The 21,698-nt window shown below is 39.8% G+C and overlaps 1 protein-coding gene across 1 annotated transcript; it reads right to left on the bottom strand.

Annotated features, from left to right (window-relative positions):
* Positions 1–62: 62 nt before the first annotated feature.
* Positions 63–18,440, bottom strand: ace (angiotensin I converting enzyme (peptidyl-dipeptidase A) 1). Its single transcript, XM_053341168.1, has 25 exons — positions 18,011–18,440; positions 14,288–14,449; positions 14,075–14,162; positions 12,994–13,137; positions 12,556–12,747; positions 12,208–12,305; positions 11,909–12,078; positions 11,212–11,435; positions 10,965–11,109; positions 9,289–9,387; positions 8,423–8,545; positions 8,134–8,339; positions 7,665–7,801; positions 7,183–7,341; positions 6,404–6,491; positions 6,085–6,228; positions 5,597–5,788; positions 5,021–5,118; positions 4,218–4,387; positions 3,088–3,311; positions 2,831–2,975; positions 2,563–2,661; positions 2,128–2,250; positions 1,632–1,825; positions 63–510 (listed from the first exon to the last, which is right to left on the bottom strand). The coding sequence occupies exons 1-25, from the start codon at positions 18,242–18,244 to the stop codon at positions 314–316; spliced, it is 3,855 nt and encodes a 1,284-aa protein (XP_053197143.1). The 5' UTR covers positions 18,245–18,440; the 3' UTR covers positions 63–313.
* Positions 18,441–21,698: the final 3,258 nt, after the last annotated feature.

Genomic DNA, 21,698 nt, shown 5'->3' with positions numbered 1-21,698 from the left:
TATTGTAGAAATGCAGATTCAACAAAAAGAAAATCAAATATTCAAAAATGTCAATAACACAATCAATAACTTTACAAACATTCATTTTAAAACATTTCCTCTCTAAACATTAAAATATTACAAATAAATTACAGAATTGCAATGTTCTTTTGCATAGGCAAAAAATAATAAATGGACTCCAAAAGTGTACAATAAATATACAAGATTAGATAGGGAGGCAGACCGCAAAGAAAAGCTAATTTGATCAGATGTACTGTACAGTACACAAAAAACACTGATATTCACATTGACATTAATATTATGTCACTGAGGACTAGTCTTTCTGCTTCAGCTCCATCGTCGACATGGACCTCTCAGGATTTCTCGACTTGCTGTACTTGTAGCCCAATAGGATGGTGGCCAACAACAGGACCAGGCCAAGGACAAGCAAGACCCACTGGCCGGCTAAGGCAGCTGCGGGGTCCACACTCATACCCAGGAAGTCCACTGTATTAGCCTTAACTTCAACTGCTGGATAAACACATAGAATACAAAGTCATTAAAATGCTGGACAGACTCACTCATTCACATTTAGCAAGCTACAGATTCTCCATAAAGTGGAGCTGTTTTTTAGAGATGTCGCCACCTACAGGAAAGAAAAGTAAAAAATGCCGCAATTTTGTTACTTAGGCTAGCTTCAGACAATGAGTGTAGCATTGGCAGTTTTTTAAACAGTTTCTCTTGTTTCAGTGTATTGAGTGCATTTGTGTGTCTGTGCATTTTTGCACTTATAAGACTGAGGTGTGAAAGGAAATTAAATACCAGAGGATATGAAATAAAATTCAGCATGTGGCTGTAAAACATAAAATTCTATTTCTAGAGTATTTTGTCAAGGATAAAACATTTTGACAAATAAAATCTGCCTCTTTTTGTTGGTAAAGTAACCATAAGGACAGAGGACACCCAATGACACTCAGACCAGTGTGACCTCTGTGCTCTTAGTTTATTCAGCTAAAGACATTCTCTGGTTAAGAAGACTTTTTTGTTTACAGCTTTAAATGTAAAACCTCAAACAATTGAACAGCAGCTAAACATTTAAAAAGTGCATTTGCCTACAAGTGTCAAAATGAAAGAAATAACTGTCTGGGGCTGGTTTTGGGTGCTGTGTTTCAGTGACACTGTTATATTAATGCCACATAATAAGCCAAATTGTCAAAGGCAAAAATGAACAACTGTATGTGGCAGGAATATAAAGGAGTAATCCTTTATATTCCTGCCACATACAGTTGTTCATTTTTGCATCTAAATTCTGCACTTCTCTGTTGATCTTTTAAACAACAGCTGTGCTCTCTTTTCCCATTATCTCTTCCAAGCTCTTTTTCCCCCCTCTGCTTCTAAGAATCTCATCAGTCTAATCTGTACACATCCTTCCAGCAGGATATCACCAGTAAAACAAGAAAGCAGGGGAATAGTTTCACTGTAAGCAGCAGGAAAGGAGATAAACTAAGCCTCTGTGTGAAGACATTGTGCTGTTTCTTCTGTGAAAAAGTTCAACATACATTTGGGCAGGATACTGGAAAATATATTCCCTATATGCATGTGCCTTTACTTGTGTTTCATTATATGTGGATGCATGAAAATGTTGGACTTACTTTCTACTTGTACAGGTTTCCAGTCGTAATCAGGCCACCCGCGAACCTCATTGTTCTTGTTGTTCTCCTTCTCCAACCATTCAATGAGAGGTTGAAAATACTCCATGAGCGGCTGTGCGCTCATTTTGGGCTCGCCGGTTATCATGGCCAATGCCTCGGGCCAAGGCTTGCTAAAGCCCAACTTCATCACATCACTGCAAACAGCACAGGTCAGAGATGAGGTCAGAGAGACAAGGATCAGTAGAAAGAGATGATTACACACATGGCGTGATGCATGTTCTCACCAGCTGCCAATCTGACAAATACTAAAATGTTGTGGTATAATGTAACATAGTTTCCAACAAATCATGCCTTTTTTATGGAACAGTATTCTTGTATATGTTAGGAGACCTGGGACTTTTTATATATCACAAATGCAAAATTAGTGCAGTGGTTATACATCATTCCCTGACTAAGTTGCTTGTGTGTCGTGTAGGTGTGTATAGTGTGTACTAACCCCATCAGCTTCCCAGCTTCTTTAGATTGGTAGATATCGCAGGTATGTAGGGGTCCGTTTTGATTGGCGGCTTGACACAGAGCTTTGTGGAACTGAAACTGGATGATGAAGCTGACAAAGTACCTGATGGGAGATAATTTAATATCTGCTGTCATGACTGTGGATTCATATCAGCAGAAACCAGAGAATCCCAGTAAAAACAAACAAACAAACAAACAAAAACAGATACTGTCATATCAGTTGCTCATGGTGGTGATTGATTTTATATTTTATTTTTTTAGCCATGTGACTTAGGCCCCATTATCGTTTACAGCTTAAGTCCACATATTTATCTTATCTTTGTTTAGCTGATTGGAGTGTGTCAAAGCAGTTATCAATTTATCTGTGCTCAGTTATCAGGTGCCCCATTTGCTTTGCTGAATCAGGAAAATTTACCTGACATAGGGTACATTAGCAGGGATGTGGAACTTCGCGCCTGGGTCGAAGTCATCCTCGGTACGGGTTACAGGTGGACACAATCCTTGGTACTTCATTCTGCAAAACAAAGGAAAATAATTATCAATAGTGAATTGGTATTTGGGTAAATCATTTACAAACTTTTTATTACTTAATTAATCAACCCCTCACTCATTAACTTTTAAATCTCAATTTAGTCATTAATTTGCATTCCTGTAAGCAGTAAACTCTGATGTTGGACATTTACCTGAGGTTCCACCACTCTTTGTTGTACTCAGTCGATGGAATGCGTCCGTCAAATACCTTCCATCTCCATTGGTCCATCAGGTAGCCAAAAGGCAAAAAGGCAATCTTGTCAAGTGCCATGCTCATTAGGAAGTTGATATCACTTTCTAGAGGTGGGAGCAAAAACATCAAAATCATGAGCTTAACATTATAGAACATGTAGGATTTTCTCAAAAAACACCAGACAAAAGTATCTGCCCGCTGTGATTGGTCACTCACCGGCGTTGTTCTCAACTTTGTCCAGGAGACCGATGCTCTGCAGATGTTTGGGTGTGGCTACAGACAGGGCAAGCACATCACCAATGGCCTCGTGGAAGCCAGGGTTGGCTCCATCGCGGAAGGACACAGGCTGGTCTTTGTACTGCAGGAAGTACTGGACGTGACCCATCTCATGGTGCACTGTGATCAGGTCATCCATAGTCACAACAGTGCACTGCTTGATCCTGGAGACACAAACAAGGCAATGATTACTTCATTTTTAACAGAGGAGCTTTCAAAGAAGAACTCTTCATTCCATAATACTTCTTCCTGGCTTCCATAAACTGAATAGTATTGAAATTATAGTTGTTCAGTCTACTATATCTGAGAAGTTAGTTAGACAGCAGTCTGAAACTAAAGATAAAACTTGTGTATAAGTTCCTTATATCAGAATAATTTCTCTTTGGAGGACAAAAACCATCATGTTTGAGATATCCTGTCATTCTGTAATGCGGCTTATTTCCCTTTAAAACAACTTGATGCGGCTCACCACTGTGCAATATGTATCATTACAAGATATTATTTTCATATATGAAAAGGTATGCTGGTCAGAACTGCACACTATCATTTTTCTGCCTCAGTACATCACATATCTTCTGAAATTTAAAATATATTGACCAGATCTCAATACTGGCTAACTACTGATATCCCATAATTAAATACTGAACTTGGGAAGACTGCCTTCCAGTACATTGCACCATATAAATGGAAATAATTACAGGAAAATTTAACAACTGAAAAATTGGGTGACTCATTGTTTTTATGTGAATAACTTTTCTTTCCTCCACTTACAGCTCTGCAATGTACTCAGGCTCAGACTTGCCAGAAAAACTTTAGTTTTTTAACTTTATTGTAATTAATTTCCCTCTTTTTTATGTGTTTTGTGTGTAATTAATTGAGACTTACTATGTTTGTTTGTTGCATGTTGTAAGTCATATCTGTAGTTTTTTATACTCAGGTCTATATAAATGTCCTGATTTGGGAATACACAATGTTAATGTTTCAATATTAAATTTAAACAACACTGCAAGGTTGTCAGCATTTTGGTGACAGCCTACTCATCAGTTCTGGTTAAAAAAAAAAGGTTTAACCTGAAGTCTTTTCTGTTATAAAAGTCCCATGCAGAGGCGTGGCAGACCACCTGGCGATCATCTGGCTTCAGAAGCATAGATTTGTCCCAAAACTCTTGTGGCATTGGCAGCAGACCCAGGGAGGTGAAAAAATGGTCTGATTCCTGGAACATTCTGGTGGCATTCCAGCCCTGAATAGGAAAAAAGAGAATCAGTGCAGATGTTGATGTTATGTGATGACTACATAAATAGTTTTCCTAGACAATGACATTCAACACTGGGAAAAATCAACATGTAGAAAATAAACAAATGTGTAAAGTGGAAAAGTGTAAACAAATTGTGTTAACATAAGGATTAAAAGTAAGTAATATATGTGTTCCCTGAAAATCATGTATAAACTATATTCATATATTATATACACACTTCATGTCAGTTATAGATGTGTGTTGTTTTTACTGCTTTTATTTAATGCAATTGTAATCCTTTGGATTTATCCTCATTTTGCTTGATCCTCCACTTTGGCCTGCATCCAAGTTTCATTTTCACCAAAACAAACTGATTCTAGTCTTCTAAAGCTGCAAAGCAAGTGGTGAAAGAATGTGTGTGTGTGTGTGTGTGTGTGTGTGTGTGTGTGTGTGTGTGTGTGTGCGTGCGTGCATGTGTGTGCGTGCGTGCATGTGTGTGTGTGTGTGTGTGTGTGTGTGTGTGTGTGCGTGCGTGCGTGCATGCGTGCATGTGTGTGTGTGTGTGTGTCTGTGTGCGCGTGTGTGCCTTTAGTGTAGTCATGTGTGCAGCAGTGACCATTATGCAATAGCTGTGTTCACCTTTTCCACCATAGCTGGCGTGGCGTCAACTTGAGTGGCATCTGGGTAGGGTATGACCAAATCCATTATGCCAGACCACGTCTGTGCCCACATGTTGCCTGAAAAGAACAGAAGACAGCATTCATATTTCACATTTCGAAGTATTTGTGGCGTATGTTCTCCTCTGCTGTGCCAGTGTTTAACCAAGTGGGATTTGTGACTGTGAGTCAGTCCAATCCCTAACCGTGTGGAAGTGTCACACACAATCTCACGCTTGATGCCTCTGAAAGAAAATTAAATCCTGCCTAAATCCAAATGCATATGCAGCCAACGACAGAATATTAATGGGGTATGCTCCCACATAAAAGGAGAGTTATGGCTATAGTGTTTGAATCCTTTGGATTCCATAGTGAAATATGGACTGAAGTGTGGTTTTGTCCAGTGACCTTATCCTCAACTCGTGAAAGCCTTGTAGAATCAAAACAACATTTCTGAATGCCATGTAGAGCCCCAAATATTGTTGCTTTATGAAATTCAGTTTGAATATCTGCTGCTCTTTCATAGACGTTCAAGTCCCTCCTTGTTGCACTTACTTACCCAGCAAATGAGCAGGAATGGGTCCCTTTAGGTTGACGTGCTCAGCACCATACTTCTTGTACAGAGCCCTGCGAACATAGGCGTGCACGTTTTGATAGAGTGGCTCCAGCTCTTTCCACAGACTCTCCAGGTCTTGCTCAAATGTTGGGGTTTCATATAGAGAGCGCCAGAAAGCACCATTGTCACTGTGACCTACAGACAGAAGCAGGAACAAACACAAGATCAGTGATGAGTATGTTCACAATGTGTTACCAATTAGCAATGCCTTTGTAATTCAATGGCAGCCATATAATGGAGTTACGTGTCTTTTGAAGCAGATATGCCTTATTGAGTAAAAGCGTGCAAAGTGAAGCCAATACTTTTCAACCTTAAGTCAGAAGTTCATCTAAGTATGCTCAAGATTTTCCTTTTTTTCCTCTGCCTTTTTCAAGCACGACAGATTAAGGAAAATCTCAAGGTGGATGTAAAATTACTCCCATAGGTCATACCATTGAGTGTGGCAGCTTTGTTGGCCAGTTCAACATATCTCTTGTAATCCTCGCGGAGTACTTTGCCAGCAGCATCTCGCCATCCTTTCCAGGCAAAAAGCAATTCATCATAATCCCTGGACTCCGCCATGATCTTCTGAAGATCTGAAACACAACACATTGTTTTACTACAATAACTTTATCCACAATGTTCAACGTGTCACCCTAACTTTACTAATTCATTTTATTGCACATATTCAAGTGTCACATGTTTTAAATATTGGACATCACAAGAACCCAACTCTTCATGTTAAAATCTGCATGTATTTTGTATTCTTACCTGGATCCAGTGGATGGCACGTCCCATCATCTCTGCAGACCGTAGCCACACTGTACTTAGTCTCCATGTTGGACAGCAGATTGTTGTACTAAAAAGGTAAAGGCACCCACTGAGCATTAGACTCCACTGAAAACATATTTAAATAAATATGCCAGCAGTACACAGGTGGAGGAAAGAAGCCATTAACATGTGAGAGAAACTAGTGACTCTAAAAAGAATCAGACTCAGTGAATAATATTTCATCTATATATTCACAATTACAACTTGGGTGCACCGTCATTGACTTGCTTGATACTACATCTAATGAACACATTTAAACTCCTGGTGCTCACGTCTGGTCCAAAAACCATAACGCAGTTTGAAAAAAGCATAAAAAACAAGTACAAATGCAAACAGCGGCATGCTCTTCTTAAGGTGCTCCTCCTAGGTAGGAAACAGGGTCAAAACAAACCCATAGTATTTGTCTGCCTTGAGCAACAGTGTGACAACAGTGTTAGATGTGGTCCTTTCATTATATTCATATTGGACTTTATATGACAGTAAAATCTCAACTGGCAGCACCAGAGCAACTTTTTTTTTAATCATCAGAGCACAAGTTGCCAAGCAACAGCTTAGGTTGACTGCAAAGAAAGACAAACTTTAGTCAAAATATAAATAAGGCCTTGCAGACTCTGCAGGCTAACAGCTTATTTAATTAGCATTCTACTATATGGGTTGAGCTTGAAATATTTGGTCAATTAGCTACTGTAGATGACTACTAAAAACAATTTCCCCCACACCTCTTCCAGTTCTGCTGCAGACAGTGCGGCCCTCTCAATGTCGCTGAGTTTTTTAATGATGCGTTTGACTGAGGCGTCCTGGAAGTCAGTGGTGTCGTACTGACGGGCCATCTGTCCATACTTCAGGGTGTGGGCCGACATCTCCAGGTTCTTCGCAAGCTACAGAAGGATAATGAATACTCTTTAATATTTGTGCTTTGAAGCTGGGTGATGGATGGTGGATGGATGGATCAATGGATGGATCAATGGATGGATGAATGGATAAATGGATTGATAGGTTGGAAAGATGCAGACAGGTAGATAGGTAAAGTAGATTGGTAGAAACATGCATACATGGGTTGATTGTAATGAATTATAGATTCATTGACACATTTTTTGATTAAGCAATAATTTTATTGTTTCCTAATTATGTGCACAAAATCAAAAGAACGATGAGCAATGTCATAGTGATCACTGTGGAGTCGTCAGTCCGAGGGTCTCACCATCTCCTGCCTATTGGCCTCGTTGATGTCAGTATTGTACGCCCAGGAGGCCTCCGTGTACGCATTCCACACCACTTCAGCTGTGCTGTTGTACTCTGTAAGAAGCTCCTTTGCCTCAAGCTCATCTGTTTTCTTATCTGGGTAAACAAGGAGATGGACATCTCAGAAACCCTGTAAGTGTACTGTAAAGATCCATATAATTAAGTCTGAAAAATACTACCATATTTAAAAAATATATGATATGTGAATGTTTCAAGAATTATATTACAATGTGCAAAGTGTATTCTTTTTAAGGATTTTCTTCAAATGAAAATCAAAAAACCTCCCAAAAACAAAAAACATCATATACCATCCTTCCTCCCCAGTAACAATTACTTTGCTAGATCTTGGAGAAAAAACAAACATTTTAGCCTGTCCTCACTTTCTTACATGCAACTTTAACCAGTGCTGTTTGGTGTGCTCCCCTTACCAATATCCTCTGGGTAGCCTTCAGGTATGGGCGGGACCCAATTAAAGTCAGGCCATCCCATGGTCTCATTTACATTTTGCTTTTCCAGCCATTTAATAATTGGGTCAAAGTATCTCATCAGTGACCCGGCATCCATCTTGTTGGTGCCTAAAGCCTCCTGAAGCACTTCAGGCCAAGGTTTGGAGGAACCCGCCTGAAGAACTTTTCTGCAGGAGGAAGAATAACAGCATTATATCTCATATCACATGCTCTCTGTAATGAACAGTGGAGGTCCGGTAAGATCACATACTTTAAAATCTCTCCTGCTTCTGGAGAGCGGTAGATGTCACATTCGTGCAAGGAACCATTGTGTTTGGCTGCTGTACACAGTTTTTCATGAAACTGGAACTGCAGGATGAAGCTGACAAAATACCTGCGGGGGAAAGAATTGTTTGTCACCTCTTGTGGAAGTGTGCAACATATTTATGCGACTACTTTTCAAACTTTCCCCAACAATGTATTAAAACTAAAACAAGAAACAATAAGTAAAGTGGGCAAAATTTGTTTAAAAAGAGTCACATCCTCTGCTTTTTAGTAAGACTATTTGTCTTTCATACCTCAATATAATGACTAAATACACTAAAAATGTTGTGGTGTTTTTGCCATTTTTGGTTTCAGCAACCACCTCCGAAAAGAAACCAGCAGGGATCAGATGCTTTACTCATAAAGCCCCCTGCCTCTGCAACACGCTTTCCTGCTATTGTAGGGTTACTGTATTGTGTAAATCCGCACTCAAGTGCCAGTAATTCAGTGGAGATTACAGCACACAATACTTTAACTCCCAGTTCACTAGCCATTCTTACATGTTCATTCACTTTATTCACTTATTACACGAACATGCCAACACACACACAGACACACACACACACACAGACACAAACACACACACACACACACACTTATCATGCATGCGCTCTAAAAAGGCTCCAATACAATTTAAAGCTTGAACGCTGCTATATCTTTAGATTTCATTCTTTGAAGTGCTTTGAGAAAAGCTTTAATCAGACATCTCAGAAAATATTAAATACCATGTCATGAAAACATCAATCATCCAAGCTGATTGACATTATCACATCTGTTATGTAGTAGGCTACTGTAGCTGGAACAGGATGCTACCTGATGTATGGCGTGTTGCCAGGAATGTGGTATTTTGCGCCTGGATCAAAGTGCTCCTCTGTACGCCTGGTGGGTGGGCAGATGCCTTGATATTTTGTCCTTTAAAAAGAAATAAGACATTTATGGATTTAGAGCATACTGTCACAGGTTATACAACCAAAACACGACTTCTGGAAAACTATCCAGCTGAAAATCATGTTTTCAAGAAACACCTCACTTTACACATACACACTCAATATTCTGAATGCCGGCCAGAACAACTGAAGTGTTATTGTTACCACAGAGCAGCTCCACTTAATCTGTTTAGGCTGTGATTTACTCATGTTTAAGGGGGAGTAGTGCCACCCCTGTATTAAAACAGTGTTTTGGCACTGGAAAAACTTAAAGGGGTGAAGCAAAAAAGCAAGGCTGGCAGACCAAAGTATTTGCACAGAAAGTGGTATTAATTTTTTTTTAAACACAGGCAAATGGCAAATATGACCCCTGGGAAAATCAACAAAATTAACAAGCCAAAGTAAACACACAAATAAATTCTGTAGCCTCACAGCAAGCTACTACCTTATCTTTTCCCTACTCACTTCAATAGACCAATGACTGGCCTTTTAACTTCTCAGCCACATCAAACTCAGACTACCATAGGGTGAGCTACACTGATATCACACTTTCAAACCCTAAAGAACATTGACATACTGTAGAATTTCTATTACTGCTGACAATCAAGATTTCTTATGGTTACACACACAGCTATGAGTGCACCAAATTATACAGAATGTAATTTACTACAAGCACAGTTTGATCCGTCCTACTGTACCTCAACCTGACAGTCTACTGACTCACGACTGAGTGCAGCTAATGATACATAACTGATCTGCTCTACCATCACAACTCACCCTTCAACAAAATATAACATTCTGAAACACAAAATACTCAACTGAAATTCATGTTACATCTGTGCAACATGACTGAATTTAGCAGAAACATTCAACTGAAATACACACAAAAACATGAGTAATGTTGGTAACCAGGGCTTAGAAACTTGGGTTTTATGGAATATCATGCATCATATAATTTTTTCATCATGTTTGAAAATGTACTCACGAATGTTAGCTCCATCATTTTATAACGTCATATTCTAAATTTTTGTAAATGTATATTCACTTTCTTGCTAAGAGTTAGATGAGAAGATTGATCCTGCCACCAGCAGGCTATCTTAGCTTAGCACAGAGACTGGAAACAAGGGGAAAGAGTTAGCCTTGTTGAGTCCAAAAGCAGTAACTTCCTGGAGTCTCCGCTGGTTGCCTAGCAACCTCACATTCACATCAAAACCCTGTGAAAGTTACTTCACCCAGCCAAGAAATAGTCTGGCACATAACCCCCTGTAAAACCACACTGTGCTTCCTTTACAAATTGTACAGATTAAACTGATAAAACTTTAAATTGATATAAGATATAACTTGACTCAGTGAGATTTAGACATTTAGAGGTGCTGGTAGGAGGATTTTGTTTGACCTTTGGGCAGAGCCAGATGAGCTAAGCTGATTGTGGCCTCATATGTCATGTACAAACATAAGAGTGGTAAGACCAGTCTTCTCATTTAACTCTCTGCAAGAATGTAGACAATCATATTTCCAACATCTTCCAAGCAGCCTATATTAAGCCTTTGCATAAAAGCCTACCTGAGATGCCACCACTCAGCGTTGTAGCGCTCTGGAGGAGTGCTTCCACTGAACACACTCCATCTCCACTGGTCAATAAGGTAGCCAAAAGGAAGGAAGGCTATCTTCTCCAGAGCCATCTTCAACAGGTAGTTGGTATCAGTTGCTGGAGAAACACAATGCAATGTTTAATTTCCCAACCTTTAATTATGAATAAAATCACTCATCCATTTTAGCAGCTTGGATTTGTTTTATTTGGTCTCTTTACCTTCATCAGAGTCTGGAGAGTCCAACAGTCCAATGGTATTGAGATGTTTGGGTGTGGAGACGGAGAGAGACAAAACATCGCCAATAGCCTCGTGAAAACCGGGGTTGGCTCCACGACGGAAGCCCACAGGCTGGTCTTTGTACTGCAGGTAATACTGGACGTGCCCCATCTCGTGGTGCACAGTGAAGAGCTGCTCCATCGTCACTGTGGTGCACTGCTTGATCCTAAAGAGACAAAAATAGCCATATAATTGATTGTATTATCATGTTTTATCAACAAGATTAGCAATCAGTTTATAAACTGAATAGCAATGGTATACTCCCAAAGGTTTGTAGTCCAAGGGTATTATGACCTTAGCACATATGACTTAGTAAATTATAACTTTCCACTTTGATTTGAGGCACCACATCCAATTCAAGTTCTGCCAGGGATGTGAGGAGTGGGAATTTCACAGTAAAAGTACTGTCAATGCTTTACATTTGGGCACCTGACTATTTGTTTGCGACAGACTTGAAAAATTGTGGACGTGTCCTTTAACACCACTGTGTCATGTGAATCATGTGAAGATGCAGTATTACTGTCCACCAACGTCAAAGTGCACAGTGATCCCAATATCTCCTTCATTTGTTTTCAGGTTACAAGTTAACAATGAATAGTGTAACTACAACTCACTTGTAATTAAGCAAATTCATTTTACCTGAAGTCTTTGCGGTTGTAAAAGTCCCAAGCAGATGCATGGCACACCACCTCTCGACCGTCAGGTTTTTCCAGCATGGATCCACTCCAGAACTCATCAGGCATCTTCTCCAAATTCAGAGAGGTGAAGAACTCCTCGGCAACACGAAACATGTGTGTGGCATTATAGCCCTGATGAAAGAAAACAATATAAGTGCTATTTACAAAATTTTAATCTCATCATTTCTTATATCATCGTCACTAATTTGTTCATTTCCCTCCTACAATCTATTTGAGCAGCACAAAACCCTCCTCACTTACTTGGCTGTCCATTTCATCAGTCACATCCAAGTTGGGTTTTTCAGGAAATGGGATCATCATACCATATATATTGTTCCAGGTTTGGGCCCACATATTTCCTGAGGATGAGGAAGAAACAACACTTAAGCAACATTCTAACTTGTTATGGATACACCATTCACCAGCACTGTAGGAAATGCCTTCAGCAGCATGTGCACTCACAGTAATGAGATAAGCACACAAAAATTCACACATGAATGTTTGATCTTTGGTGCCTTTATAAAATAATGTTGGGCAGCATATATTCACACATCTTGCATAGCACTACAATGCAAAGTATTTTAGCAACATAAAAGTGTTGTGTTGTACCTAGCAGGTGAGCAGGGATAGGTCCTTTAAGGTTAATGTACTTAGGACCGTACTGCTTGTAGAGCTGGCGGCGCACAAAGGCATGCAGGTTGAGGTAGAGGGGCTTAATTGTCTGATAGAGGTCCTCTATGACCTGCTCAAAGTTGTCAGTCTCATACCAAGAGCGCCAGTCAGCTCCAGTATCGTCGAATCCTACACAGGATAAAATGTTTGTTATTTATCTCCGTTTCTCTCTCTTTCTTGCATATAAGTAATTTCCATCACTCTTCTTGTCCCTCCATAACTTTATTCTGATTAAATTCATTACTTAATTGAAATTTGTCTTCAGTTTACTTGACAATCAACATCATAAATCACACCATATGTCACAAAAACATAAATATACACAGCAATATATTAGATGTAACTTCATAAAAATGCAAGGAATAAAGTGTTTACCATCAGCTCGAGAGGCTTTGTTGCTGAGCTCCACAAACCTGGGGTAATACTCCCTGAGAGGTACACCTGATGCATTGTGCCAGCCCTCCCAGGCAAACAGGAGCCTTTTATAGCTCCTGGAGTTGGCCATAATATTTGTTAGTTCTGCAAAATGGAAAAATCCAACTCACTGTAAGTCATAAGGAAAATGACATATTAAGCAAAAGCTGGGCGTTTTCCCTAAAACAAACAAGATATCTCAGTGCTTGGAATTGCTTCATGCTCCTCCTGCTCTCTCAGCAACGGAAAACCAGAACAAACACATTATCTAAGTGGTTAGCTTTAGGTTATGACAACTCTTGTTATATTCTGAGCATCATGTAAAACAACACTTATCTTCTAAATGCCAGAAAAAGGAAAAGGAGGTGAGGAAAAGGTGAAAGCTGAAGGTCACAGAAGAATGGTGGAAAAACAGATGACAGATTTTGACAGTCTGTTATTATAATGATGATGAATAATGTTTTTTTTAAATGGGATGTGCTTCATACTTGGAGTAATCCCTGTTCTACTCTTGATTATTTCCACTGTAATACCTATAATCATTACGGAGACTGCAGGAAATTTCTTACTTACTTTTGACAGTTGCTGCTGACAAGGCACAGGGCTATTGTTCACAATACATACGAGTGGAGTTAAAAGCTAATGAGTTGTTTCTTTATCTTTTTACTCACTCATGGGCACATCTGTAACACTTCCTTTGGAGCTCTCTTTAAAGTAATTAGCCCATACCTTGCCATCATTTTCCAGGAACTGATAAAATCTAAGCCATTTACAACTGTTTTTCTGCCCTCTTCCCCTGGCCTCTAAACTGTTGTTTGTTTCGTGTACCTCAACCTCAACATCTCTCTCTCTCTCTCTCTCTCTCTCTCTCTCTCTCTCTCTCTCTCTCTCTCTCTCTCTCTCTCTCTCTCTCTCTTTCTGTCTCATTCACTTACTCTATTGCTCTCAGTTTCTGTTTCTTCTTAATAAATCCAAAACATCTGTATGACATGATTCAAGCATCACGAGCCTCAAACTAAGTATTTATTCAATGTTTACTCACCAGGTTCCAGGCTCCAGCTTACGTTCGGCTGTGGATGCACTTTGGCTGTGGAATAAATGTTGTCCATGGTGCTGAGAATTGTGTTATACTGCACACAAGAAACAGAGATATGAAGTCAGTCTTTGATGCTCAAAAGAGGTCAGCACTGATCAAATCTGACACTATCTTTAGGCTTTATATTTTTCTCATAATAAATATGAAACAGAAACAAACCTCTTCTCTTTCATTCTGGGGCAGGTTGGCAGCGCCCAGCGTCTTGATCTTGGCCATCAGTTTAATGTCTTGAGTATCAGTGAGAGTGTCATTAGAGAAGGTCCCCTTGGCCTTTTTCCCCCAGGCTTCAGTGAAGGCCTGCTCTTCAAGGGATGCAGCTATCTAAAGACGAGAGGAGGAAATGAATGACAATGATATACTGATATATCTCCTCTTTTCTGAAATTACTGATCTGTTAGTATCTAAAATGTAAAGGCCTGCAAAGCTATGATATGAATATGTAGCACCCAGCAAAGTCCACATTGCTCTTTGATATTATATCAGCTTGTTGTTATACTTTGTTTTGTCTTTTTTGTGGTATTCTTTTGGCCCAGTGACATCAGAGCACAACACAAAAAGACCCCATAAATGACTCCAGCCTGCCAGACATTTCCTATAGCAGCCACATTTTCATCAGTATTAGCATTTTGTCTCTCTTCAAGTTAAAGATTTGCTTTAGAATAAGTATTGCACCAGTGTACCATACATAAAGTACCAGTCAAAAGTTTGGACACACTTTCTCTTTCAAGTGAATGGATAAGTGCGTCCAAACTTTTGACTGGTACTGTACACACATATATAATGCAGACCATGTGTGTAATATATATAAGAGGTGTAATTTAGTCTATTTATCTTCTTCATACTGTTTGTCTTAAATTGGTTACATTATATTAAAATTGATTTCTTGTGTGAATAGTTTGTGCAATCGTGTTTTTCTCTTATTATTTTCCAAGGTTGGCAATGCCAATCTGTCCATCCATCCATTATTCAACTACTATATCTACCACATGTATTCATCTGTGACTTGATATGTTCCTCGAGAGCTTTTACAACACATCTGTCCTCTGGGATCGATAAAGTGTTCCATCTGTCTATCGGGAGCAAGGACAGAAAAGCTAAATAAGCCCAGCTCAAGGATAATATTTTTTAAAAATGTGTTTGTCTCTGAAGCACACATCCTCATATATGGCCTGTCTGAATCTCTAGAGCTTTTCTTTATGGGGTCCTGGATATAGATGTCCACACTATATAATGACAGTGTGGGTAGAATGGATGGAGTCAAGGCTACTGTGGAAGACTGCATGGATAGTGTATGTGCTGCACCTTGATTTGCTCCTATTGAAAAAGATGAACTACTGCTCTATTGTTACAGCACTATGTGTATCATATACTGCACCTTAAGCATTTAATTTTCTTAAGAAAAACCTGTGTGTCACTGTTACAATAGTATATTTTATATCATGTCAGCGTTACTGTAAGTATGACTGACAATAGCTTTGTCACACTAATACTGATGTTACCTAAAAAAGCAATGAGTTAATGCCTGTACCTTGCTAGTTGCTCAATACACATCCTGATAAAACTAACAGTAGCTTCATTCCAGTCATGTTTTCATTGAAGCCCCTCTTATCTGTCTTTTTCTCAGCATCCACTAAAATAACAGGCTAACAGGAGCAAACAACTGGTGACAGTGAGTTGAAGTATTAACTCTGACCTTTGTGCACTTCCTCTCAATCTCTGTCTTTTTCTCAATCGTTTTTTCCAGCTTGCCTACACCCACCCATCCACACAGATAATCACATTCTCAGCCCAAGAAACACATAAACATAAGACAGCTGAAAAACCTTTTTTGCTTTGTTCCTCATACAAGCTGCAGTGTGTGTTGTCGTTTGTGGAAAAAAAGTGTTTACAGTATCTGCTCTATAACAATCTTCTTACTCATTTACCATTTGAACAATGGTAACCTCATGTGTGCAAAGGACAAATTGACATGAATTTGACAATACTGTAAGAGTGTCTGTCCAAAGTATTAGTAATAGTATATCCATGATACCGTTTGATTGCTAGTTTCAAGTATATTCAACTTAGCATTAAAGCAAAGACATGTCTGAAATCATTTGCATCTGAAATAGTTGAATTTTGAGGAGAGACTTTGCTTGGTAAAATGTTTCCAAAATGAATTCATAGTGTCTGAGAATGAAACCCTTCACTTGAACTAACCACAATGTAGGTAGTGCTCACATTTCATATTCGAGTTACATACATTTGGAAATACACAGTGAACTTTGAATGTAACTGAGCCCCAGGTGTGATTGCAACACTTAAAGGTGGTTGGTATTTCATTGTAGAGCTCAAAGGACATCAGTTATTGAAATCCACTCTCATTGCTTTTTTACTCCACATAATAAGAAGCCTGTGAACTGCTCCTCATTCTGTTTGATCCACTACATGCCTAACCTGGCTGGCTGAGTCTCATTTGCACCAAGACCCAGTCATGTTCACCTCTGAAGCTGCATGAGCTGAGGCGGAAAAGTGTGTGTGTGTGTGTGTGTGTGTGTGTGTGTGTGTGTGTGTGTGTGTGTGTGTGTGTGTGTGCGCGTGTGTGTGTGTGTGTGCGCGCATGAGTGTTTGCTTTATGTGTGCAAGAGTGTGCGAGCTGTAATCTAGTCTGTGTCAATTGTGTCAATTTATGTTTTTCAATAAATTCAATGTATTGGACTCACAGTGTAGGATAAATGGAATACCATCATTAAAAAAATCACACTAGTAAATCTTATTCTCTGTCAGCCTGAGTGGCCTCACTCCCCTAGGCTGTCAGATCAGATGGAGCTCAATGGTCTGATTCACTTTGATCCCATCTTTGAATTGTCCAGAAACAAAATACATGGCAACTAAAGGCCTGCTCATCTTTCACCGTACAACCCAGACACATTCTGGACAGCAGAACATATTCTGCACCCTGATCCTTTTGACACTGGTGATGTGGGGGGGGGGGGGGCATCTACACCTGTTCAGCGTGTGAGGAGAGCAGTTCCCAAAGCCTGGATAGTGTAGTGAAATCCTGTTGTGACAGCTGTCCAAGCACAAGTAGAAAAAAAACCCCAGAGGCTCCATTTGACAATTTGCTTTCATGAGTTTTCATAATACTCGGTAAGCCTGTGTCCATGAACATGAGCATGTTTGTGCCTGAAGGCAAGTAAATACTCTTTCACACCTCTGTGGTTTCATTGTTTCCTGCAACTGCCTGGCTGGCAATACTTTTCTCCTGTTTTAATGTCTCTATCGTCTCTCCATAGTTTTCACTGTTTATGCAAATGTTCCTTCAGCATATGGTGAAATGAGACTGTAACACCACTGCAATGTGCTATTAATGTTATGTCTCATAGCTTGCCTCTAAAAAGCCCCATTTTAAATTTTTCTGCAGAAGAAAGGCATTTTATTGGCTGCAAATATTGCCGTAGTGGACCATAAAACTCCTGCTAAACTGCATCCTCTAGCGGGTGCGTCCATCTGGAGAAACTGTTAGGCAGAAAGTATCATGAAACAGACAGTTAAAAAAATATAAATAGCTAACAGAATACCATGCAAGACCCCCTAGGAATTGATTCAAAACTTGAAGACGTTTGCACCCCAGGCATTCAGATTTGTTTTATATTTCCAGTAACACACAAGCTGAGTTGGCAGCGTTGGGAGGAAACTGAGCATGTAATTCTGGAGAGAGATGAATAGGGGAGATCTCAAAGTCAAGCAGGGCTCGGCTCAGCCTCGACCAAGCATGCATTTGTGGAGATGAGGTGTCAGCGCTGACAAGAACTGATCTAAACAGGTCAATTTTGAGCATAAGAAGAAAAAGGTAAGCTTAAATATCTCTCTCTAAGCTCAAGATTCCAGCAAGCATCCTACCTGGAGCTGGGAGTTGTGGGTCGTCAAGTTGGTGTTGTAGTTCCAGCTGGCAGACACACTGTAGAATAACACCTCTTCAGCAGTGGTGTTGTAGTCACTGAGGAACCTTTGTGCCTCAACCAGGGTGTCTTCATAGGTCCCTGGAAGCCATTCAGTTCGCAGAGCTTCAGAAAGTCCCAAGACCGGCAGCAGCAGCAGCACTGACCACAGAAACCTGTCCCCACCAGTGCCCATGACTAGCTCCCACCAATGACACCGTGCAGGAGAAAAACTGTAAAGTGGAAGAGTTGGGAACAAGGGCTAAAAATACACTTCCTCCAATGTAAAGTTAGAGTACACCTTCCCCCTTGAGCTGTTGTCTCATCCACTCCTTCACTGCTCCCCTGTTTGCCTCCCAGCCTAGCTGCCGGTGAAATGCACAGAAGCTAAAGCAAGCTTCTTTTTAAGTGCCAGTTTAACCCAGCCCACACTTCTCTGCAGCCTTCCCTCTCACCACTTTACAGCACTGGACATACCCCCCCTCCCCTCCACCACCACCACCAGTTCCCCTCCTTACTCCTATCTTTTCTCCCTCCCTTGTGTTCACCAGCTTGCCAGAGTTTGGATAGCTGTCAATATCTCTGATTAGATCCAAGGTTCTGTGGAAGATGAGAGATGAGATATGATACACCAGTGCAATGTGCCTGCCTGCTTGCCTGCTTGCCTGTGGTAGCTCCTCAATTCACTCTCAGTTCCCTCCTTCAGCTTAGTGACAACAGAGGGAGGGGGAGTTATAAAGACAGGGGAAATGAAAGCGAGAAGGAATAGGAGAATGAAATGGGGGAGTGGAGGGGAGGTGTAGCCGGATTGAAGGCAGAATGTTGGAAAGGCTGCAAGAGATTAGCAGAAAAAGTGAGTTAGAGGTACAAAATGGTGAAAGGAGCTAACCTTGAATCATTTCTTTTATATGGAACCTGAGCACAGCTCTCTCTCTAATTGAGGTTAGAAAAATTATAAAATGATCTCAAATGGAAGTGTACTGTATGTTCTCATGTGGTCAGCACTTACTGCAACTGAAAGAGCCCCATTAGTGATCAAAAGTCGACACTGTTGACAGGTCTTTTTTAGGAAAGAGTAGGTTCACAGCTGTCAAACTGTGGAGGGATTTTCAAGGTGTCTCCACTCTTGGCATCTTTATAGTAAGACTCCAAAGAGCAGTCGTACTATACTGTAGCTTGTAATGAGCACCATGGCTACAGTATGACACATCATACTGCGTGTCAGTCACTATCTGACAGTGTATTTGACATTCAGATCAGTGCTGGAGTATGTTTAAAGTAAGGGGGATGGGGATATTCCAAAGAGCTCTTCATTTCCTCCACTTGAGAGAATGAATAACACGTGTGCACTTTTCTTAACATAATTACAGAGTAAACAAAGCCGCTCTTAATCCCAAATTGAGCTAATGCACACATCTCATCTTCCTGGATTCCTCTGAGAAAGCAGTTTGAATAAGGTTTCAGAACATAGTACATTAACAAATGGACATCAGATCCTGTGGTGGACTGTGTCCAGAGCAAAACACATGGAACATTTCTGACATACTTCAACCTTCATGAACATTTCAGCAAAAGTCCAATATTCACTCACACTTGCTCACACTGCTCTCTACCAACTCATTTGTGAAATATCTGGTTATTCATCTGTTCAAAATTCCTCTCTAGTTTCACCATATGTCACTAACTTTGCCTGTCTGCCATTTTGTGCAACAAACAATTGGATTTGTGGGGTTTTCCGGTGAAAATGCAACAGCTGGAAGCAACTCTCAATGAAGTGGTGAGAGTGATCCAAAACAAGTAGCTACAGGCACTAAAATCAAAAAAAGACACTTTAAAGAAAGTGAAATGCTCAGTAGAGGGGAACCGCAGGGTTGAATGACAATTCTGTGTAGGTTTCGGCCCCTTTAACATCAGTCATTTGATCCAATTAAAATCCAAAAATATCGAGCAGCTTTGGTAACAGACAACGGTTCAGTATGACATATTTTCCAACTTGAGTGGATTTATCCTCCTAAACTGTGTAGAACAGTGAGTAATTATGCAAATAGTTTATCTAGTCCTATAAGTGTAATCAATTGCACAAACATTGTATTGTATGCACAGAGAGGGTCTATTCCCAGATGTCGCTGGCCAAGCACAAACAAAGCAATGATGTTAACTTTAAAAGATACAAAGCTATTCAAAGCTTGTCTGTCACATTTATATTCTAATCCCTTTTATGTTTTGCATGTTCACACGCTGTTAAAATCCATCAGGTGCTTCTATTGCTACCAACCAGCTAATCTTTAACCTGACCTGGACCCTGATTGTTGGCTTGTTGGTCAGATTACTGGATTTGGTTATACATTAAACAACAACTAAGAAACATTTTCCCTTTAATAACACGTTTCTTTTGTTTTTGCATATTTACACCATATGAAAATGGCACAGGTAACAAAAAATGTGATTACCTCAAATATAATTTATATTTAATGATCACCTGTACCTGTACTATATAGTTTTCTATTATTATGTTGCAGACTGGTTGGAATGTACTGTACTGTGTGTGTAATTCCCAATCTCAATTTACTGGTGTCAGCAATAAATTCATATTTATGGATTTATTATGTTCTATGGTGATCATTATCGTTCAATAATTGTGTTTTGATTGTGGAGCAAACCACGTTGCTGACGATAAAGTCTTCTCTTTGTACCAGATAAAAATGTTATTTTGATGACGCCAACATTTTACTTTTAAGGGAGTTGAATTCTTGAGTAATCCTTATGCAAGGCTGAGCCTACAGCGTATTATGTTTCATTGCGACACACTGCATGCTAAAGTTGTGAAGTCTTTAAAAAACAAAGATTGAAGCTGCACCCTCTGCCTATTCAGGACTGATATTCAGCAGACTGCTCTTTGACAGATCAAAGCAGAAGGAATCATTATTGGTTCAAAGTGAGACAGGGATAATTATTACATGAACAGGGTCACAATGGGTGCAGGTTTGGACCACTTGGATTAAAATCACACAACAATGTCCTGCATATGACCCTCTGTGCTGAGCTCGGCCTCCATCGAGTAAATTGAAGATATCTGAAAAAAAAAAAAGGACATATATACACAGAGACACATATATCTCAAATCTCCAGTGTTCTTACATGTAAACACACTTGCTGATGTCCTTGGAAACGTGAGGCACATGTAACATCACGTGAACCACCTAGCTACTTATTTAGTGAATGTCTTGTTTAGTTTATGGCTGTTATTTAGTTTTACAGGTCTGATAGAAATGGATGGTGCACTAGTCTGTGATCAAGTAATCAGGAGGTGGTGGGTGTATAAATCCAAAGTTGCTGAGGTGAGAAACCTTTCACACACCAGCACTTGTGTTTGAATATGCTTGGTTATGACTGTGTCATGTAAGAAAATCAAGAACATGTGTATTAAAGTATAATGAAAGATAATAATGCCAAAAATAATTTTACAGCTTTGTTATGAAGAGAAATATCACAATATTTGTATTCTGTTTTACAATGCCAGCGGCTCCAAACTAACACAACTTTGCAAAAAGGGAAGCAGGTGTCTAATTTAGATTGGGTAAAAGGTGGTGTGTACCCGGAGACAATAAAACTGTCCACAACAAGTGTTAACTGCCACTTTATTTTGTGTC

The sequence above is a fragment of the Scomber japonicus genome, chromosome 20, assembly GCF_027409825.1.
Source record: "Scomber japonicus isolate fScoJap1 chromosome 20, fScoJap1.pri, whole genome shotgun sequence".
Taxonomy (NCBI): domain Eukaryota; kingdom Metazoa; phylum Chordata; class Actinopteri; order Scombriformes; family Scombridae; genus Scomber; species Scomber japonicus.
This window is presented reverse-complemented; position numbering and strand designations above follow the sequence as displayed.